The sequence below is a fragment of the Varanus komodoensis genome, unplaced genomic scaffold (genome assembly GCF_004798865.1).
Source record: "Varanus komodoensis strain SLA01 unplaced genomic scaffold, ASM479886v1 scaffold2, whole genome shotgun sequence".
Taxonomy (NCBI): Eukaryota; Metazoa; Chordata; class Lepidosauria; order Squamata; family Varanidae; genus Varanus; species Varanus komodoensis.
This window is the reverse complement of record NW_025335568.1, coordinates 53,873,606-53,895,856: the sequence shown is the minus strand read 5'-3', so window position 1 is coordinate 53,895,856 and position 22,251 is coordinate 53,873,606. Positions and strand designations below refer to the sequence as shown.

Here is a 22,251-nt window from a genome sequence, read left to right as displayed (position 1 = left end):
TTGGCTTTCCTTTTATACTGTGATGCCTTTGTGCTTTTATTGGTTTTACTGTATCTCAAACTTTTATATGTCTGCTTTTTAAATTATTGTTTTTATTATTATTTTTAGTGTTTGCTGCCCTTATGAAAATATTGCAGAGGAATGCATTTATTTATTGTACAGCTATTCCTCTTTTTACTGCCGGTGAACCAGCATAGTGCCATGAAAATTTGTTTCACCTTAAATGACAAATATTTATATTACTATTCCTATATTCAAATATTAAAGATGCTATATTTCTACATGAAAAAGAAACTGTTCTTGAAACGCTTGCAATGAATTTATTTATCCCATCTGTGCCATTCCCCTTCCCCAAGAAGCTTAGAGCCAAGCAGCTGACAGTGTGATGTAAACATGCCCACCCCTGATTAAGATGCCAAGTACAGTGTGGTGCTCTGGAAGAGGGCTTAGCCTGTCCACACATTTTCCTGAAATCCCAGCAGACTCTTATGTGCTCAGTTTGGGGCCCCTCATTGCAGAAAGGATATAGCCAGGTTAGAGTCAGTGCAGCGAAGGGCCACAAGGTCGGTGGCCGGATTGCAGATCCCTCCCCTGCTGGGATCTCCACGGATTCCAAGGGAATGTTGGAAAGGAAAAGAAAGGTGAGGGGAAAGTTTAACCCTACCACTGGGTTAGGGTTAAACCCAGGGCCATGCACACATTGAGACAATGGGCAGAACACCATTGTCTCAATGTGAATCAGGGCCATGCACACCTATACCAAGAGCAAAATTATTGCACTGGGCATAGTTACCCCATGTGTAATTACCTGAACTTTTAGTCTGGCCCACCAAGTGGTGAACAGGAAACTGTTTTATTTTAGGCTTACAGCAGCTCCATGGAATAAAGCAGGCTGAGGAAAAACCAAATTACCCATAATATTCACGAATCACTGGAAGATGCCAGGGTTCAGACATGACAACTGTAGGCATGATATATAAATACAGAATGCTTACTTTGGAACCTGTTTCTAGTAGTGCTGAAGCAGGTTTATATTGGTGGGTACTGTTATTTTTAAAATGTTATTGATTTTTTTAATTGGTCTGCTTTTCTGCTTTAATTAGAATGTTTTCTTTTATCTTGCATTTTATTGCTATTAACAGTCATGAACATTTTGTAGTGGGAAGGCAGATATAAATTTAAAAATAAACAGGCACAAAAGACACTAGTGCACAGAATATATAGACACACACTAACACAGAAAATGCTTGCCTGTTGAAAAAAAATCCTTCTATCAAAGCTTTACTTTCCAAAATGTCATTAATACTCACAAACCAGTGTCAGGAAAATGTTACCAAATAAGCCTACTGTGACAAGTTATAGTTTTGCTAGCTACTTCCGAGTTGACTCTAATTTGGCTAATGAGACTCTTATGCACAAGAGTCAACTACTAATTATATAATGTCATTCACAAAGAGAGAAATGGCTCTTATGCTAAAGAAAGGAACTCATTATTATTGGTCCTTTATGCCATCTGCCCCAGGGGAAGGAAGCACAGCATGCCTTCATCAAAACACACCCAGTAAAGTACACCTTTTAAATGACCACCAGTAAAGAATGCAGTAGCGGATAGATTTTCTACTTATTTGCCTCCAGAAGTTCAGAAAATTCACATTTAAATTCCTAAGCAGTGCCCATTCACTGCATCCCTAAATGCCAGGTGATGGCATCAATAGTGAAGTCACCATACAGAAAGGAAGCAGAAGGGGAAAAAAGGAAGCCCTGCAAATTATCACCATAGAGAGAGGGGGAATGAAAGAGGAGAGAGGGAGGCCTCAAAAGCATGCCTTCCTACCCTGCCCATCCGGAGAGGGAAATCTCTCTAGCATTTCCTTGCTGCAAAGAGGTGGCACTGGTGAGTTTGGGCTGAGCAGGGGATAATGAGATTCACAGTGTTTCCACTTTCACAGGGGTCCTGCACCCCTAACCCCTGCAAACATAGAGGAGTGAATATGGCTTACATAGGAATGGCTTACATACAAATTCGACTTACGGATGAATTTCTGACTTCTCAGAAATGTGCCCTGTATTCCTACTCAGAGTGGCAACAAGCCTTCCACGTTTTCTTACAGACTTCTGAGAATGCTCACCCCATGCTGGGCTGTTTGGGGGTTCTGTTCCACAGTGGAAATCCCCCCCCCCCCCGCAAAGATTTCATGTACCACTGCAAAACTTGAGATTCTCTCAAACCTTCTGATACCTCCTTCTTGAAAATGGATGGTGCCATTTCGGCTACCTAGGGATCTAGTATTGGGATCCAGTTACCTAGGGAATCCCACTCACTAATGGTAATAACTGTGTCCCGTATTTACTACAGACAGTTACTGCAGGGGAAAATTTCTTAATTTGACCACCCAATTTTGAGGATAGAAAAGCAAGGTTTAAATTGCTCGATATCCTCCTCTAAGAGAAGACAATTTATTGACAACCAAAATAAGGAATACGTTGTTTTTCAGGCAAATTTTGTGGTTTTCTAATGATACAAAAAGACTGAATGTCCTCTATGAACATCCCTCTTTCTAATGTGCTTAATGCCTCCTGCCACTGCAATACGCTACAGCACAGAAATACTTAATACACAGATTTATACCACAATCCTATGCATGTTTACTCTGCAGTTAAGTCCCATTTAGTTAATGAGGCTTTCTCCCAGGTTAAGAATGCACAGTATTGCAGCATACATTGCAATCATAATACTTGCAAGAGAGCCACCCCCACTGATCACAGAGGGAATTAAGGATAACCTAGTGTTACCTGTTTCTTCCTGATAGTGTAACAAATAAAATAGAATTGAAAAATGTCTTAAACCAGGGAAAATTGGAATTGGTATCATGGAAAGATTACTAAGAGGTGGAAATGAAACAATAAACAAATCATACTGTTATAGGGAACAGGGGAAATCAATTATATTTAGTTGTAATGATTTCAAAATCCATAAAATATTTAATACATCTAGGCAACAATGAAAAGTTGCTGAAGAAAGATAACTAAACCATTTGAAACATATTAAAGCTACCCTTCCTTGACAGAATATCAGGATATAAGATTTCAGTTCTACCTCAGCCAAACATCTTGTTCCAATCATTACCAATTAGAATTGAGGAGAGAATAATAGCAATAAGATAAAACAAAGCTCACATGGAACCAAAACAAGCAAGCAAAGCATGGCTAAAGGCATTGGCTTGGATTCTAAGTTAAGGAACAATCCTGTGCATATTTCAATGGGAAAAAGTCCTACAATTCCCATCACTCCCTAACCAGAAAGACTGGCTAAAGCATGTTGGCAGCTGTAGAAATCTTTTCTGTCTAACAAGCATAGGACTGTATCTTTATCAAAGTTAACAGAAAGTTTCCTCCACCACCCTGGCAGCCACTAGCTCTCTACCCCCAAACTCTTCTCAGAGGTCTAAAAGAACCTCCTAAAACATGTCCCATGAAATAAGGCTGATGTGGACATCAACCAAAGCTGGACAGGGTTATGTCCAATTTAGGGTGACTTGTCCATCCCCAACACCCCTCCTAAGTCTCATCCCACATTATTCAGTGGAGAGACTTACAGAAAAGAACATGTTGCTCCAGTTTAGAAGACGGTACAGGAAATTTTCCTGCCATGAGCTTCCTTACACTGACTCACCTTAAGTCAAGCTGTAAATCTTACAGGATTAAACAGAAAGGGCAGTTTATCAAATCATGAATTATACTAGCATTTTATTGAACAGATAGCAATATGGATAAACTAACAGAAAAAAAGAATATAACAAAGCTGCTGTTGACCAAAGCTATGCAGATACAAAGCTTGCAACAGTACTATGAAGGAAGCTAGACCAAATAAGAATAATAATATCTGTTTGATAACATTCATACCCATATCCAGTTGATTATACAAATAGTATTTATTTTTGATGTGCAGTACCACAATTTGTAATGTGCATTCCAGCAAAAACAATAGAATGGATAACATGTACATCTGTGCATGGACATTCATACACACATAGTTGCTCAACCGAAGCCGCAGAAATGCTACAGATTGTTTCGAAATAAAACAGTCAACTTACTTGCATGTTTGTCTGCAAGCATGATAAGACTATTAGAGATGTCTCGCCGTCTGTAAAAGCACACAACCTTTGCTTCCACATTACCATTGGCAGTCTGAAAAACAGTAAGATGAACAAATTGCTTAATTAAACATGCACATGTCAGAAAATTGCACAGATGCCAGCAAAACTTTGCTACCAAAAGTAGAACTGCTTGTTTCCCCACAAAGCTAATTTTCTTTTCCCATGGGTGGTAAATTATTGGCCTTTACTTCCCATTTTCCTAATCAACATCATACTGACAGCTCTGTGCCTCTTAAGTTTTTGTGTTCTCTTTCCTGATCGTTCGGATTGCAGCAGTTCTATTGCAGCCTGCCATGGGTCTTGAACAGGTGACTATGGGAGTTGTCATATCCAAGCCTATATATGAATTTCAAGGTCACATAAAAAGAGGTGAAAATCAGAGGTCCCCAAATTCTGCAAATCAGCTTCGAATTCCTAGCTTACCCATTCTCTGCTATCCAGCACCCTTTCCCATTAAGTAATCCTTACATTTTCTGGCAAAGTGGTACATGTTGATGTACAGTCCCAAATGCAACACTTCCAAGCAAAGGTTAAAATTGCAGGCCACTGTGTTGATCCATATTAACAAATCAATGGCAGTAGATTTACCTCCATCAGAGTAGACCTTTTGTAATGCTTATAGAACTTAATTGCCCATTTAAGATCTGAGCACCCTGAATTAATTTGCATTGCAACTGGAACAATATAATGTTGGAAAATTCATTCAAATATGGCTGGAGGGAGGGTATCGGAAGTATGCCTACTTATTTCCCAGTTTGGGAAAAAATAGCTTGGTTTATTTCCCAGCTAAGACAACACAACATGGGATGTCCATTTGCAACCTCTAAGCCTCTGCCAATTTCCATTTCATAACTGCATTAGTTACAACAAATAGACATCAATTGCAAATACAATGTTACACAAGTTTGGCAGTTTCAACATTATAGTTAATACTTGATTGTTCCTAGCAAGTATGTGACAGAATGTATATCAGAGAAATACATACATGCTCCACTGTGAAACTGAACAGATAGATAGCAATAAAAAAGCTGAAGGAACCCCAAGCACTTTGATGGAAGAGTTGAACTCTGTTAAAACATGAAGGCACAGTTCTTTGGGGTAAAATTAATTAGCATGTCAACACCTTGCAATAACTTTGGTTTTTTTCCTAAATAAAATATTCTGATACATAAAACATGTAATCACATCAAATGTGCTTTAATTCCCACCATCACCATATGTTTCAGGCAAAATAGATTTGACACCAAAAAATTAACGGGAGCTACACTGTGTATTAAATGCAAGCAAAAGAAACTTGCTGTGTTAGATCAACTTCAAAAACGCCTGAAAATTTTCTGACGCAAACTGAATTTGTTTCCAGTGCAAAAGCCTGCATGTAAATTAGCCTAATTTGCCTAAGAAAAAATCTGGAAAATCCACATCACTGCCAAGAGGAGGTGACACCATTAGGCACAGAGCCAGAACACACTTGCCTAAGGCACCCAATCAGAGGTCGCTGATGCCACCCACCAAAATCCTATATTCCATGTTGACTGTCCTCCTTGCCTAAGACATCCTCCTCCTTGCCTAAGACATCACAGCAAGTGTCTCCAATGTAGTGCCTGAAGGCTTTTAAGACTTTTCAAAATAGATGCATGCATTTACACAACATGTGTACAACCTTCCAGCACTTATGCATAGGCCTCAACAAACACAAACCCAAATATGTAATAAATATCCACATCTATATGTCACCCATTTGTATATCAAAAATATTGTAAGGTTCTCAATCCATTAATTACAGCAGCTGAGTTTTCAAACTTCCAGTTTTGCATTATTAGTCTTTTAGCTCTCAAAAGGCTGCAGAGAATCCATTTCCCCCTCCATTTCCATGAAGCAGCTAAGTGATTTAAAAGAGCATGTGAATCAATGACTACTAAAGACTGTTCCAGTATAAAAATTACCGATTGAATAACCTCCTCCAAAAGAAAAGCAACTACCAGCCACTGTTAAACCATGCATATTAAAAAGTATTTTTTAATCAGCTGAAACAGACAATTCATAATTAAAAAGATGCTGCAATGTCCAATGGACAACAAACAAGCCTATGTTTTGTTATGGTGGCTAACTCAATGAAAACATTTAACCCAGTGTGCTGTTAGTATGAAAAGGAAACTCCATGCAAGGCATACATAGGAAAGGAATTAAAATAAAACTGCCAATATCATATTCCCCTTAAATGACTCTATAGTAAAACCACAATTAGTTGTACAATTCCAGTCATGCCACCTAAAAAAGAATATGATAGAGTTGGAAAAAGTTCAGAGAAGGGCAACTAAGACCGTCAAGGGACTTAAACAACTCCCCATGGGGAAAGATTACAACATCTAGGACAGTTTAGCTTGGAAAAAAAGGCAAGGGGTGACATGCCAAAAATGTACAAAATTATGAATGGTGTGGAGAAATGGGGGAATGTATTCTCTCTCTGTCTCTCTCTCTGTCTCTCTCTCTCTCTCTCTCATCATACTAGAACCTGGGGTCTTCCCATGAAACTAATGGGAGATTCAGGACTGAAAATAGGAAGCATTTCTTCATGCTGCACAGAGTTAGACTATGGGATTCCCTTCCACTTCCACAAGAAGTCATGACAGCCACAAATCTGGACAGTTTTTAAAAGAGACTTGACAAAATTTGGGGAGAAAAAGCCTATCAATGGCTACTAAACCAGATGGCCATCTGGTACCTCCAATATCAGAGGCAGCATGTTATGCACACCAACTGCTAGACAACCTGGGCAAGACAGTACTGTTGCACTGATGTCCTGCTTGTGGGTTTTCCATGGACACAGTTGGCCACTGTGTGAACAGAATGCTGAACTAGATGGATGTTGGCCTGATCCAGCAGGGCTCTTCTTTATGAGTTTATGTTCTTTTTCATAAATAAGATACAGCCTAAGATCCAGTTATGAAATTTAACTGTCAAAGCAGCCATCAGCCAGTGAGACATTTAATCATAGTGCCTCCAACACTGACCAAATGTGGTAGCACCCAAATTTGCTCACCAGACCAAAAGGATTAGACCCCTGAACTAGAGGACTTTCACACTACGTCCAATTGAGGGATCCAAGCTAGCACAGAGATTGGTGTTGGACTGGGTCTTAGGAGCACCTGCTTCCAGTCCCCGCTCAGTCACAACGCTGACTGGGTGATTCTGTGCAAGTCACTGACTCTCAGCTTAATGTACCTCAGAGGATTTTTGTTTGGATAAAATGAACAGCAGAAAGATTGTATAAACTACCTTGGGTTTTTTGCTGGAAAAAGGTGGGATACACACACATAAATAAATAATCACAGCCTTTCTTCGCCCCAACTTCCTGTCTTACTGCCCATCCTTTACTAGCTCTCTCCATAGCAATCCAGCTGTTGCTTTCCATTGGATGCTACTGTCTACTCTGTCCATATATCTCCAAATTTTTCCCAGCTGGCTTTATCATGCTTCCATAAACTGGCAGTGGCCTATAAAGAATTATACAAGTCTAAAAGCACATCAAAGCCAAATGATCTACTAGAGATATGGTCTTATTTTTCAGTTCTTGCACATATTAAGGTATATTTCATTTTCTAAATTCATAAAGCATCACAATGAAGGAGCTTCATGGCATATCTCACACAAGAAGGGAAATGCCTTATTTTAGAAATGAATTATACCGTTTTTCATTCCTCTACAAAATGCAATAGCTCTTCTGTCAAATAGCACAAAAGAATTACATGTCCATATACCTTATTGAGTTCTTCTATTCGCCGGATTAGATATGGATTGCTTGAAGAATTTTCAAAATAGACATAATCTGCAACAAAAAAGTGAGAATATATTTAAAGTTCTTCAGAGATCATTCTTAAATCCAAGCACATTGATATTATTTCTATTATCAACAGAATATGTGGCCTTAGTATAGTGTAGACCTATACAACTCATGCATAAATTCTCTTCCACATCTCCCAAGATTAACCAAGGAGATTTGTGCTAATGAGTCTCTCCTGCAAAGATTTATACATTGGCTTAAATATTGCCCAGCAGGAGATACATATATTGAACCAATCCTCAAAGGATTACTTTTGTGCAACTGACAATTGGCTAGTGCTAGCAAAGTTGACACCTAAAATTTTTACCCAGATGGAAACTTGGAAGGTCTTTGGCTAGCCTACCCATTGCAGCAGAAAGTGAGCAATTTCAAAATACAGGATTAAAAGAGATAGTTAACATTTATCAGGTATTAACCTTCCATAGCTTCTTCTATTCAGTAATACCTTTTGGCATATTAATACAATGCAACACTCTTTTCCCATATACTGTAGCTCTTTCACAGTCAAGAGGATTTCAATTGGCCATTCAATTCAACATGACTTAATTGGGACTCCAACGGCACCCATAATTAGGTTTACTTTGCAAGAGCCCCAAAACTACAGCCTATGCTGATCCCATACACAGCTTCTCACCCAAAATTATACCAGAAAGCTGTGGGATCTAACCCATTACACCCCAGGAGAGGAATTATGTTGTGTTGATTTAAATACCAAAGCTGATGTTCCATAGAAAGAAGAGCTTGAAAGAAATCAGACACTGACATGTATGCAAGAAGCAGACGTGACTAAAATGGAAAGGGATGTCCTAGAATTACAAGCAAGGACTTGATGGGATTTATTTTTTACTAAACATATACACTAGAGAACCTCACATTTGGCAGCTTAACCTTGGTGGTCATCTAGTTCAACAACTCCCCATCCCTACCCTGCTGCTCAGCACAGGAATAGCAACGGTGAAACACCATCACTGTAGATGCCCAGATTCGGCTTAATTATCTTCAGTGATGGTGAGCCAACCATCTCCCAAGGCAGTCTGTTCTAGGGCCAATCTTATAGTTAGGATGCATTCTCCATGGGCACATTTGGAAATCTGAGATAGTGTTGTGGGAACACCACAAAATGGCTCCTCAGGAGGATATGGATAATCACATAATGGATGCTGTGAGGACCTGGTAGGGAATGGGAGGTGGTGCTGTGAAAAACATTGAGGGTAGAAGCTGGGAGGGAGGGAGAAATAACAAAGCACAATTGTACAGGGGAGCTAAAGAGCAAGGTAAGAGACTGGGAAGGATGGGAAAACAACGCAAAGGAGTGGAGTAGAGAGAAAGAGTTAGGATGGAAATGGAAAAAATGGAAACTCCTTGTTTTTCAAGATTTTTTCCAAACACTTTTTTGAAAGGGGGTAGGAGTGGGGAAAATTGTGGGTTCCATAAGAAGTCCTCAGGCTGGAGACATTTATTTAGCCAAAATCTGCCTTCCTGTGATTTTCATCCACTGGGTCTCGTCCTGCATTCTGGAGTACCAGAAAACAAGTCTATGCCATCCTCCGGCATAACAGCCATCCAGATGTTCATAGTATATTCCTTCTTAACCTTCTATTCTCTAAACTAAACATACCCAACTCTTTTAACATCTCCATACAGGATTTGGCTTGCAGATTCAACATCTTGTTGACCTCGTCCAAATCCATTCCTTTTAATCAATGTCTTATTAATACAACCAAAGCTAAAATTCAAATGTTCAGTGGAACATTGTCCACTAGAGAAACACAACTCTCAATTATTGGTAAGAGCCTGCATCTCCTTTATTTATTTATTAAACCTTTATATTTAATATCAGCAACAGCAGAGAAGAATACCAAGCAGCAGTGCAGAATGAAGAGCCAAAACAAGTTCCTTAATCATCATGACTCATACAAAATGTGAAGAAGCAAGTAGGTTTTGCAGTGCTAATGCAAGCGATTTTCTACACTTTCCAACCATTACAACAAGGAAGTTTGTGGCTAGGCTGAGATCAGAGCCATGATCCTCTGATAAAGTTTTGCCATTCATATTCTTAAATTCCATGCTATACAAGATTATTGTTGATAAGAGGAAACCCCAACTTAATAAATTCTTAGATGCTGTACAAAGCAATCCCACTGGTAGGGATGCAGAGATCTGAAGGCAGCAGAACTGTTCCATCCAGAGCTTTTCCAGGCTTGTGCTGGAAGGATGAAAGGGAGAGAAGACCAACATTTTTCTTCCTTTCCCTTCCAGAGTTGGGGATGATGTGATTTCTCTTTCATACCAATAGAAGTGAAATGATGTCCACCACCTCCAGGCCTGGCATACATTTCTCCCCATGTCCAAGAGACACGTCTAGACGGCAGGATGATCAGCATTGCTGCTCCCTTTTAAATTCTACCAACATCAGAACCCCAGTGTTGGAATTCAGACATCAGAGAAAAAAGAGCCACAGACGTTTCCATCCACACTGGGAGTGGGCCTCTAAGGTTAGATCTTTCCCTTTGAGGCTAAGTCTCACTTGACAGCCTTGGAAGAGTTCTGCACAGGGACAGGTTAGAGCTCAGTGGAAGGTCCCAATTTTGATCCCAAAAAGGGTTTTGAAGAGCTGTTACCAGTCCATGTTTAGCAAAAATGAGCTACAAAGACCTATGATCTGACTCAGTTTACAGCACAAGCCTATTCTAGGGCCCCTGCTGCTCAAATTCTATGAGTCTTAATTAAGTGATGTATTAATCAACTGGAGGCGCAATCCAATTCAATGTGAGACAGAAAAAAGGTCTATAACTCCCAGCATGCCTCAGCTAGCTACAAGGCATGCTGGGAAATGTAAGATATTTTTCTTTGTGAACTTGCAAAAGATTGCACCCTAATTTGTTTCCATGTGAGTAAAAGCCATACTTCTCAAGCAAGAAATCAACTTTCTTTGTTTTTGTAGATGATATTTGCATGTGCTGAACTTGGTATCAAGTTATAAGTAACATTTGTCTTGTTTGCCATGAGAAATTGGGGGACCTGGCCCTTCAATATGATACTGACCACTTGCAGTTGTATTAAAAATAACATTTTGTGAAACAAAGGAGAAAAGCGAAGTAAAGCAGCTGCTGCATAATTAACACGGACTAGCTGAAGAAAAGATATTTATAGTGGTACCTTGGCTCATGAACTTAATCCGTTCGACTCTGTTCGTGACCCAAATTGGTTGTGAGTCAAGTCAAATTTCCCCATAAGGTTCAATGTAAATAAGGTTAATTCATTCTGTAAATATTTGTAAATGTTTTTTTTTAATCACAAGGAAGACGGGGGAGGAGACGGGTGCAATCGCAGTCATCTCCCCCTCTGAGCACAACCTTGATCGCGCCTTTGCAGGGAAGATGGGAGCAATCGCAATCATCACCCGCTGTGGAGTTCAAGACCTGAGGAAAATGTTTTCCTAAATTTCTGTTCGCGACCCAATTTGGTAATGAACTGAGGGATTCATGAGCCGAGGTACCGCTGTATTTTAAAACAACAATTTTAAAACATTGCAGAAGGAAATGAAGAGGAAGTAAAATGAACTAATCAATCTCTGGACAGCAGACACTCTCCACACCTGTTTTACTTGCACTGCTTCTCTAACTGCACCCATTTCTGCATTCATAAAAAAGCATTTTCAGAAACACTGAACTGAGTGGTCCTTAATGATACATTCATTTCCTAAATGGACACTGCAATCTTTTAAGTGTTCATTTAGAAGTCACACAGGGTTAAATGGGGGTTACTCCTAGTACAAGACAGCAACTTTAAATTCATTTCATTGAATGAACAGAATATCCCCTTTTTGGGAGTATAGGCAACATGAAGACTGAAGAAAGTTAAAAAGCAATTGCCATTTCAGGTTTATGAGATAAAGCAGGGAACTAACTTTAGAAGAAGGAAACAAATATATTGGCCACAGAACATGGCTATTCATTAGCGAGACGCTCCAAATTAAACCAGTCATGGCTCCAGTTCCTTGCTGCTGCTGGCAAGGAAGAGAGAGGTTTAACTTGCCAACTGCTTAAAGAAAGGTACCCCTGTGCCACAGGCAAGCAGTTAATTGGCCAGTTTCTCACCTCTTTCCATTTTAGTATCCACCTTTTCTTGCAGAAGCTTGTGGTATGACAGTGGCTCTCTTAGCACTTGTAAAGATGAAAAGTGAAACTAGAGTGATGAAGTGAGGCTTTTTTAATACAGCTAGGCTGTAAAGGAAGGGGAAAGAGTTTCCTTTAACTGAGCTTTCCCTGAGCTGAAAAGAGCCTTACAGCACCATTGCAACTACCTGTCCAGTCTCTCCTGGCCAATTATTACAGGTCAGAAGAAGCAACTGAAGTAATGCCATGGTACTGGGGGAACAGGAAGTGCAAAACCTTTCTCAGTTCATCCTAAGCTAAGAACTGAGGAAGGGAGACAGGGATTCAACTAAAGTAACCTAATGTATCTACAACTAAGGTAGGATGTGGCTCAGAATTAAATGTCCCATTCCATGGGGCCAAATACAAATTGTAAAGATTTGTGGACTCACTAATAAAGCAGTTTTCTGAGATGCAGAAATAAGAAAGACTTAATATAAATGTACTGGGGACTCTACAACGCTTGTCAAAAGTCAGGCTCAAGGATAATTCAAATAAGCACAAATAACACACTGTACTTTCTTGGACTGGAGCATTTTAGACAGTAGATGGGGGAAAATATGTATCAGAAAACACTCACAACAACATTTTCATTTCATGTGCAGGTCAGGACTTCCACTACAGAGTAAAAGAAATGCAATTGCCTGCATGCTGCTTGAAGTAGCAATGTCCAGTAACGGGACTGCACCATGCACTGTTTTTGCAGAGTTCAATCAATTGTATGGGAACAAGAAAAGAGAAGGTGTGAAAAACATGTATCTAAGTATGCTTGGAGTAGAAAACACAAAAGCAGAGAAGACAATGGGGACAGAGACTAGCTGTGGTGAGTTTAGGAAAATGGATGCTGACTGCTGCCAGAAATTTCTCCAAGTTAGACCACTGGTAACTCCTAAACCTATGCTACTTCATCTTTCCAAGCCTAAGGACCAAGTATTCTTACATAAAGACCTTATTGAGCAATTGTACAAAGCTGCAAAGTTGAGTATGGTATGTCTCCAAAGCAACCAAGAAACCAGCAGCCAGTAAAATTTGGGTGACTATGACTAAGTATACAATTATGCAGTGTACAGCAAGCAGGGAATCCTAACTCTAAGAAAAATATTATGGCATCCTGATTTCCATTTATTTCCTCTGTCAAAGCCCTTCAAACTTTTGCTCAAATTACAATTATTATTATTATTATTAGAACATTTCTATGCCGCCCCTTGCCGAAGCCTCGGGGCGGCTTACAAACACAATAAAATACAATAAAATACAAAAATAACAATATAAAATTAAAATTAACAATATAAAATAAATAAAAATATAAAATATAAAAGAAGTCGCCCTGGCCAGATAAATAAGCAAATACTGTTAACAATTACAGTGACATTTAAATAAAAAGGTCTTCACCTGGTGCCAAAAAACAAGTAACGACGGCGCCAGGTGGACCTCTCTGGGGAGTGCATTCCAAAGATTGGGCACCACTGCAGAGAAAGCCCTCCTCCGAGTACTTTGCCTATATAAACCTGAGTGTCGGCTCTACCATTTCAGGGCAGATGGAGTTGCTCCTTTTCACTACGCTAGCAGTACCAAAATATTTATCTATGTCTTCTCTCACAGTACTTGCCTCCTGCACACAGAGAACCAACATGCTGGACAGAAGGGGCTACTCTAGCTTTCTTCCTGACATGTTTGCCTTCTATGCATAGGAATATTTTCTGTGGGGAGTGGGACATTCCAGCATATGAGACATAACATACAATATGAATGTGCTATTGCTTTATCTGCCATTTGCAAATAGCAGGCCCTAATGTTTCCACAAGATTACAGTTTGTCCACATTATTGTGTATATAGCTGTGACAGTGAAAATGGTATTCCTGTGTTAAGTGGCCATTTCAGACTGGAGTCTCATGCATGTATACCCAAAGAACCAATTGCATTAGAAAAAAAAAACATGCTTCTGTTTTCTATGAATCAGAACTTATAAACAGAGAGTCCACCTATTTCACCCTCTGTAGTAGTAGAACATTTCAGGATGGGACCAGAAATCCACCTGGCCCAACATCCAGATGCTTCCAGGAATCAAGAAGAGAGTCCTCACCAATGTTCGCCTCCCAGCACCCGATAGTCAAGGTACAGTACAGACAACATAACCTACACCTGAATATAGGTTTGGTGTGGGTTTTTGTTGAAATATGAGTTGTTCTTGAAATGTGGGTTGCCATGTTGTCTGAACTTAGACATGAAGAGAAACCATGGTTTGTTTGGTTGTTCCCCATGTGTTGCAGGGTTCAGACAACACAACCCCCATTTCAACATCAGCCCACACTCAATATCCAACCCGAGTGTGGGTTGCTATCTTATCTAAACTTGGCCACTATCTCAGAATACAAGATTTTCCATTTAGCTATTGTGGCTAAAACCAGGTTCTAAACCCAGCTTTCTAGAATGCTAAACCTTTTAAAACTCTTCATCACATCCTGTGGCCACGAATTCCACAGGTTAACAGTGCCCTGTATGAAATCAGCGGTTCCTACAGCCAAGTACAATTCCAGTTTTGGTACAAGGAAAGGGAACTCCTCCCTCTATGTACCTTCCATCCCAAATTTTGAATACTCCCCCTTCGAGAAGCTTTATTTTTCTTTCATTTTTAAGGGACCATAGTCATATACCTCTATTTACTTGGGGAAAACCCCCACTAGCCTCCATGGGTCGTGCATCACTGTGCATAGGTGTGCACTGCTGGACCGCAATCCTGTGCACACTGAAAGAGTGCGCGCATCCGAACATGGTGGCATCCGCTTCGCTTGCCCGCGTATTCATGTCATTGCGCCTTTCTTCCCCCGCTGGGTGCACTGAGAGGGTCTTCCATGCCAGAAATGCAGGGAAAGCTTTCCAGCCAGAAGTGATCGCGGAAGCTCGCTCCGCACCTTCCTCCCACCCGCAAATATATTAAGCTCTGGTGTGGGGGAGGCCGAGCCGGCTGTGCAGGGAAGCTGCAGAGACTGCGGCCCCCGTGCACCCGGGTTGCCTTCGGTTCTGCGGAGGGGAAGGGGGGGGGCTTCTCCCTCTCATCACTGCCTCCTCGTCCTCCTCCTTTCTGGCAAGGTGGGTTGTGGCCTCCTCCGTCAGGACCCCTCGTCGGAAGGAATCAGGAGGCCGGGTTCCCTGCGGGGGGCGGGTGCTGCGCCAGGCTCGTCGGCTTCCGAGGCAGCACGCCCCTTTGCTCTTTTTTCCCCCACCCGGCCAAGGGCCAAGCCGCCCCTCCTTTCCCTCCCAACCATCCCGGCCCGGCGCCCGGCCCTCCTTTCTGGCCCGCAGCCGCAGAGCAGAGCAGAGGGCACTGGTGGGGAGGCGCGCGGTGCGACCCGCGAGAGGCCGCCACCTCACCCCAAATCCGCACGCACACACACACACATGCACACACGCACGCACACACACCCCTACCTCCCACTCGGTACATGTTGGCCGCCATGTCTACGCTCTGCGCCCTCCCTCTTCGTCTGCCGCCGCTGTCGTCGTCGCCGCCAGGCTGGGAAAGGGGAGGAGCGCCCAGTTCTCCTCGCTGCTGCTGCTGCTGTTGCTGTTGCTGCAGCAGCAGCAGCAGCCGCGACTGGCCTTTCTGCCACGCACCCCGGACACAACAGGGAGCCGGGCGGTTCTGGCGCCGCACGGCCAACCCGCCTGTGGGGGAGGGGAGGGGGAGGGGAGGCCAGCTAAGGAAGCCGCAGGATGTGAAGGGTTAAAGCCAAGCATCCGGGCCCGCCTCGCTGGGCCGGGCACTGCGAGCCCCGCCGCCAGAGCGCACGGACGCGCGTCCAGCACCCGGGAGAGGAGGGGTTAACAGCTTTCCTCTCTCGCTCCCCCCATGTGCTCGATCCCCAGGAAAAAAAGGGGGCGGGGAGGGAAATGCGGGAGGGTCAGCCAATGGGTGGGGTGAGCGCGGCGTAGCCGCCACCTCGAGGTGCACTCAGGTGCCGCTCCGGAAAGATGACTTTTCTGTGCGCAGGCGTGCACGGACAGGTAGCCGTGTTACCGGCACGCAAGGTAGCACTCACAGGTGCATACGGTGATTGACAGAACCGGAAAGAGGTGCTGAATATCGTAACTTGTAAAACGAGCGACAGGATAGTTTGGAGATGGCAGGAATCCCAGACTCGCAATTCTTTCTTGGCCATCATTTTCCAGGAAAGCGGCACAACCGATTCCAAATACGCGTAATTGTACGGTATAATAAGGATCACACAGATTTGCACAGCAATCATATTTGCCAGGACCCCACCACAGGCACCATGCAGAGCAGACATATGCAGAGTTCTCATATTTGTCCCCTTGATCCTTATGTATTAGGACGCGCACCCCTCCCTTACTCACTTTGTGGTTTTAGGGCAGCAAACACATAGCACGTGTAAGGCCGGCACTTGTCAGCCAGGCTCTTTCTTCTCTCCATGTTTCTTCCTGTGCGCAGGATTGCCGAGTTCCAGGAACAGAACGGCACTTTGGGCAGCTCTCACAGTCATCGGAGTGGTGGTGGGCTGTCTCATAACGTGGGCACACTGATGTTAATCTGTATGATCTTGTATGTGGGAGAGGTCACATGCAGTTGGTTTGCATGTGGGGGTTAGCCTTTTTACACATATGTACATAGCCATTTGCCAGTTACGGGGACAGTATCCTTTGTAGGGGATGTTAAATTCCAGAAAGGAAGAGGATCTAGCCAAAGGCTCTCTTCATTAGCATTTTAGTGTCCCAGCACCCAGAAATGCTATGCTAATCATGAAAACTATACTGGACAGGTAACAGTCTGGGTGCACTAGTTTACCTGAATAGCTGTAGTAGAGCTATACAGTCAAGAGTGTGCATGGAATTTGGCTTGTTCAGTTGCAACGCCATCCCTGACTCTCCACGATGCCATGGACCAGCATGCCAGGCTCTTCTTTCCTCCACTATCCCCTGGAGCCCACCCAACCCCATGCCCACTGCACCAGTGACTCCATCCAGCCACCTCATCCTCTGCTGTCCCCTTCTTCTTTTGCCTTCAGTCGTTCCCAGGACTGGGTCTTTTCCAGTGCGTCCTTCCTTCTGATTGGGTGGCCAAAGCATTTGAGCTTCAGCTTCAGTATCTGTCCTTCTAGAGAACAGTCAAGGTTGATTTCCTTTAGAATTGCCCTGATCTCTTTGCAGTCCAAGGGACTCTCAGGAATTTTATCGAACACCTAGAGCAGCAATACACACATTTTTACACAGTGAACTGTGTAAAAACTATGTGAGAATTCCATAAGTTTACCTGCCAAAGAAATGGCTGATGGTGGTTTGGGAAGCTTGGTAGATTGAGCATCTTGATCCTGAATGTTTTGATGAGATATTCCACTCAAAACGTCATGTATATTATCCAAATTTATTATCTACTCAAGAATAGGAAGAAGCACAGTTTGGAAAAATGATGAGTAATATTATTTTTAGTAGAACATATTTATCAGACCTTTCAGGCTCAGGTTGCTCTATCTACCAAGCTTCCCAAACAGCTTACACCGAACGACCATTTGCTGTAAATGACAGACTAGGGATGGAACATAGAAAACATCAGGAGAATACAAGCTATGTAAGCTTGATACCAAGTCAAACCCTTAGCTGACTGGCTATCTCAGTCCTGCCTACACCAGGGATAGACAATTTGTAACCCTTTAGATAGTGGTGGACTATATTTTCCATCATCCTTAGTCAGCATACCCAGAGGTGATGGGAGATGGGAATTGTAGTCCAATCACATTTAAAGAGCCACAACTTCCCTACATACTTGGATCTTTCTTGGTTCTACTTGATGTTATCCAAGGTTGGACCTGGGACCTTCTTCATGCCAAGTATAAACGCTAGCACTGAGTTTGGCTCTTCTTTAAAGGAGAGCAGAGTTGGGCAACTAGGAAGTGTTCCACAAAGAGCCTGTAACTCATGGGAAAATAATGGCATATAGTTTCTGATTATGTGACTAAGCTGCACCACATAATGATTGCTTTGCTTCCCCAGATTTCTAGTGGTTGTGGGAGGAAAATACCACTATGTTTAACTTCACAGTCAGAGGCTACGCTCACTCCCACAGTGGAATGCACCATATGACATGCTTTTCTACCAACATAACAGATATGGTTTGATCCTATGTCATGATTTCTCCCACAGACTCCTGGGAGATGTGATAGGACTGAAAAAATGTATGCTGGGGATCCCTAGATCCTCTCAAGAAATGCACCTGAACACCCGAACAACTCTGAAGGCTGGTTGAAAGTATAGCATTGCCTCAGATGCTTACTCATTGATTTCTTGTTGTCTAACCCCATCTTGAAGCTACTGTTTATATTTTCTTCACTCATTATATAGAATGTAATTCCCACAAGGATCCCGATAGAAAAGAAAAATGGGCTGTATTTGACAGTAGGGAACAAAACTGGAGATTAATAACACCCAAACCCTGATTTTTTTCCCCCAATTTGGATAGAAAAAATGTGCTTGTGCCTGAGGGAAAAGAGATTAAAAGGTGAGACCAAATTGCAGTTTCAGTATCAATGATGACAAGACTGAATTATTTACAAGTAAAATGAAGGCAGATTGCTCCTAAGGCATGAATTTTATTATGTGACAAACTTGTCCCTTAATATATTTGACTTTAATTAATGAAAATCATTTCAGAGTGGAATCCCATTCCTATTTAGATGACAAACGTTCTATTGTTTCCAGCATTACCCATTCAACGGTGCTGGCTAAGGAGTCCCAAGTATTGTATGGCTTTTTTCCGCATCTGAATGCATTGGATAATGGGTTAAATAGGATTATGGATGGGAGCTTGACCACAGAGAAAAATTTCTGCTGTTCTGGCTAGGGTGAGCCATTAATGTCCTTTTTACTAAACATTTACTTCCTTGTATCTCCAGGTTAGTTAGATTGATGTCTCAATGGATCTGTTGCAGTGAAATGTAGAATTAAGTGCTTATATAGTGCTTAAAAGTTATAACCACAGATGGAAGCATTTCTTCTCTACAACATGCATTTAATCTAGTCTCATGCTCACCTCCTTTATTTTAAATGAGTATGTGACTATTAGATTAATATTTCTTATAAGCTACTCAGCACTGACTTTCATTTCCTGCTTAATGCAAAATGAGCATTCTAGTCCCAGCTCTAAAACAAATCAATGTGTGAAATTGTAAATGCCACATTTTGTGCCCTTCCGGCTTTGATGAGGTCCAATTTCTACCATATTTAAAGAGATTTCATAGTCTTTTCCAACCGAAAGGAAAGCTTTACTGATTAGGACCAAACTGATATTATTATTATTATTACATTTTTATACTGCCCATAGCCAAAGGTCTCTAGGCAGTTGACAGCAATAATCATAGAATCATACACTCAAGTCTTCCATCCCACTTCTGCACAGGCCTGATCTTGCTTAGCTTCCAAGATTAGGCAGGATCAGGCACTTCAGGCTACATGGAAGCTACACTATGGTCTTCTTTTGCCAGTGAAGTTCATGACCTTAAGTTTATAACTTTCTTAGCCTCAGTTACTTATCTGTAAAACAAACATCAGAAAGAACTCCCTAAAAAGATGGGTTATGCCGGATCACACCAAGGACCTGGTTAGTTCAGGATGCTGTTCCTCCATTAAGTAACCCAGCTTGTGGAAGACCACAAGCAGGACAGGAGCAATAGCACTCATCTAGACCTTCTCCCAGCAACTGGTATACAGGGGGATACTGCTTCTTGTCCTGGAGGTAATGCAGAGTAATCATGACTAGTAGCCATTGATAGACTTATAGACCTCGAGTTAGCCTAGTCAATCCCCTTTTAATCTTCACCCTTGCTCAATTTGAAATCTAGCCCATTTTAAATTTAGTCCCATTTGGGGTCATTTTACAACCCCAGGCAAAAGTGCCTCAGGCAAGGCAAATGCTGCATATGAAAGGCCTTTGTTTCACTAAAAGTTACTTCCAGGATGTTTGAATCAGAGAATAGATTTCTGGTTTCAGCTAGTACAGGTAATTTAAGTAGAGGTTATTTAATTTAATTTTTCCTGCAGGGATGCATGTCACTAATATTTGCATAATGATTGTACCTATTGTTCAATCTACATAACAATAGTTTGGCCTACACAACTCAAATCAGCATAAAAAGGCTTGCCCTCAATGGACTGTAATTCTGTTTGCTGGAGGTTTTAGCTCAAACTCTTGGCTTGCAAAAAAGATTGAGATGACCTTTAGCTAATCTTCTTTACTGCCTTTAGTTTGGACCTTTTGTTAGGAGTCCAAAAGTGCCCCACAAGCCTATTCTTAAGCAAATTTGGGGGATTTTTCTTCCCCATGCAGGATTTGATTGTAAATTAAAAGAAAATTATAAAAGGCAGGAGGTTGAAATTTGTGGCCTTTTTTACTAGACTGAATTTGATAATGCCTTAGAAGAACTCTGTTGAAGGTCAACCTAAGGTGTAACTTATACAACAGAATGTGAGCCTTATCCAAGCATCCCGCAATGCAGGATGAAGCCAGCAAACTAACTTGGTAGCTATCACAGCATCTTGCAGCAGTGAGTTCCACAGTTTTTCTATGACTTTTTTAAAAGAAGTACTTCCTTTTATCCATCTTGAACCAATTAAAGTTCTATCTATTGATCTGTGCATCAGCACCATGCATAACTTTATACACTTCTGTCATGTCCTTGTACCCACCACCTGCCCTTATCTTTTCTAATCCAATACCATTATAGCCTTTCCTCGTAGGAGAGTTGCCTTTGATCCTTTGGTATGCCCTGAACCTGACAGTAAATGAGCAGTGGGCCTATGTCTGGGCTATACCATTTCAGACTGTGGGAGGGAGTTGCTATGGGGAAAGGTTCTGCCCTAGCTTTCCCTCCAGCATGCCAGTTATCTCTGTGCAAAAAATGGGATTTTTAAAGGAAGGCACAGCTCCTCATGTGAGCTCCCATCTGTAGGCCAAAGTGGTACAGATCAATCACAGGGTTTACTGCCTCAGTGAGGAAAAATATCTCTGTCCAAATAAAGTGGGAAATGTTGGTTTCTTCTTCAAGATGGTTCACATGTAGGGCTGTATAGTGATCTCCAGAGTGGGTGAGTTCTTGAGTCAGACTCCTGTGGAACTGGTGCCGGCACTCAATCACAGGCACTGGACAACCCTACACGAACAACTTCATGTGAGCTTAGCTACACTCCCAGAAGAAGCCATGTGTATTCCTGACACAATTGCATATGGGCTACCTCTTTCCAGCTGGTCCACCGTGGCGATCACAATATAGACTGTGACTTATCACGGTCTACCTGTTATCCTTCCACATCGATTCTCAAGAGCAAAAGCTCCTAGAAACACATAGTGTTTCTTTCAGCTGTATGTTGCATGAAGTTAACCACAACAACAGTTGAGTTAACTGTTCAATAACAGTTGAACCTGCATGCTCAGAAAAATCTCAGGATACAAACTCCACAGTAGAACACACATGAAGACTGCATCTCTGAAAGCTGCTAGCTTGGCTGGGGGGAAAACAACAACAACAACCCTAGAGTAGTTCCCCTGAATATCTATCTGCAAGTTGTTTTATAATTGTTCATCTGATTCCCCCATCTGCCTCCTGAAATGGAGCACTCTAAGGAGGCTATGCCATTTGAACATGAACTCTAGAATCCTTTCCACAACTCCTCTAATGCAAACATTTTCATTCATCTGGTGCAGGTGAATTGTACTGTTGTTGTAGCAGGCAGTTTCTGCTATTGGGTGGTATAGAAATGAAATGAATGAAAGTGGTCCTCAGATTTCATCATAAGTGTTCCTCTTAGATTTGTGTACTTGCCATTTCCAACAGTACAGATCTGAGTATGTAGAGTTCCTACATCCTAAACCATGCATATAAATTAATGTCTGAAAGGAAATTTCACTCCTCTTGCACTGGTGTAATGTCTCTGGCATATTACCAGATATTGTATTGCAGTTGTGACTTAATGGGTTGGATTGAGATGGTTTGCTGCCCTTGACCCCTGTTGGAACTATTGGAACAAGTTAGTCAGGACTGTAAATCCACTGATTTCAATGGTAAGGAACTACACGCAACCAGAGCCAAT

At 41.8% G+C, this 22,251-nt stretch overlaps 1 protein-coding gene across 1 annotated transcript in view; it reads right to left on the bottom strand.

The window, feature by feature from the left end:
- Window positions 1-15,706, bottom strand: part of MTA3 (metastasis associated 1 family member 3) — a 146,360-nt gene extending 130,654 nt beyond the window's left edge. The window contains exons 1-3 of the mRNA XM_044429189.1: window positions 15,586-15,706; window positions 7,916-7,983; window positions 4,095-4,188 (exon numbers count right to left, since the gene is read on the bottom strand). Coding sequence (XP_044285124.1) covers window positions 4,095-4,188; window positions 7,916-7,983; window positions 15,586-15,613 — 190 coding nt within the window. The 5' untranslated portion in view covers window positions 15,614-15,706. The remainder of the gene's footprint in view (window positions 1-4,094; window positions 4,189-7,915; window positions 7,984-15,585) is intronic.
- Between the last annotated feature and the right edge of the window lie 6,545 nt (window positions 15,707-22,251).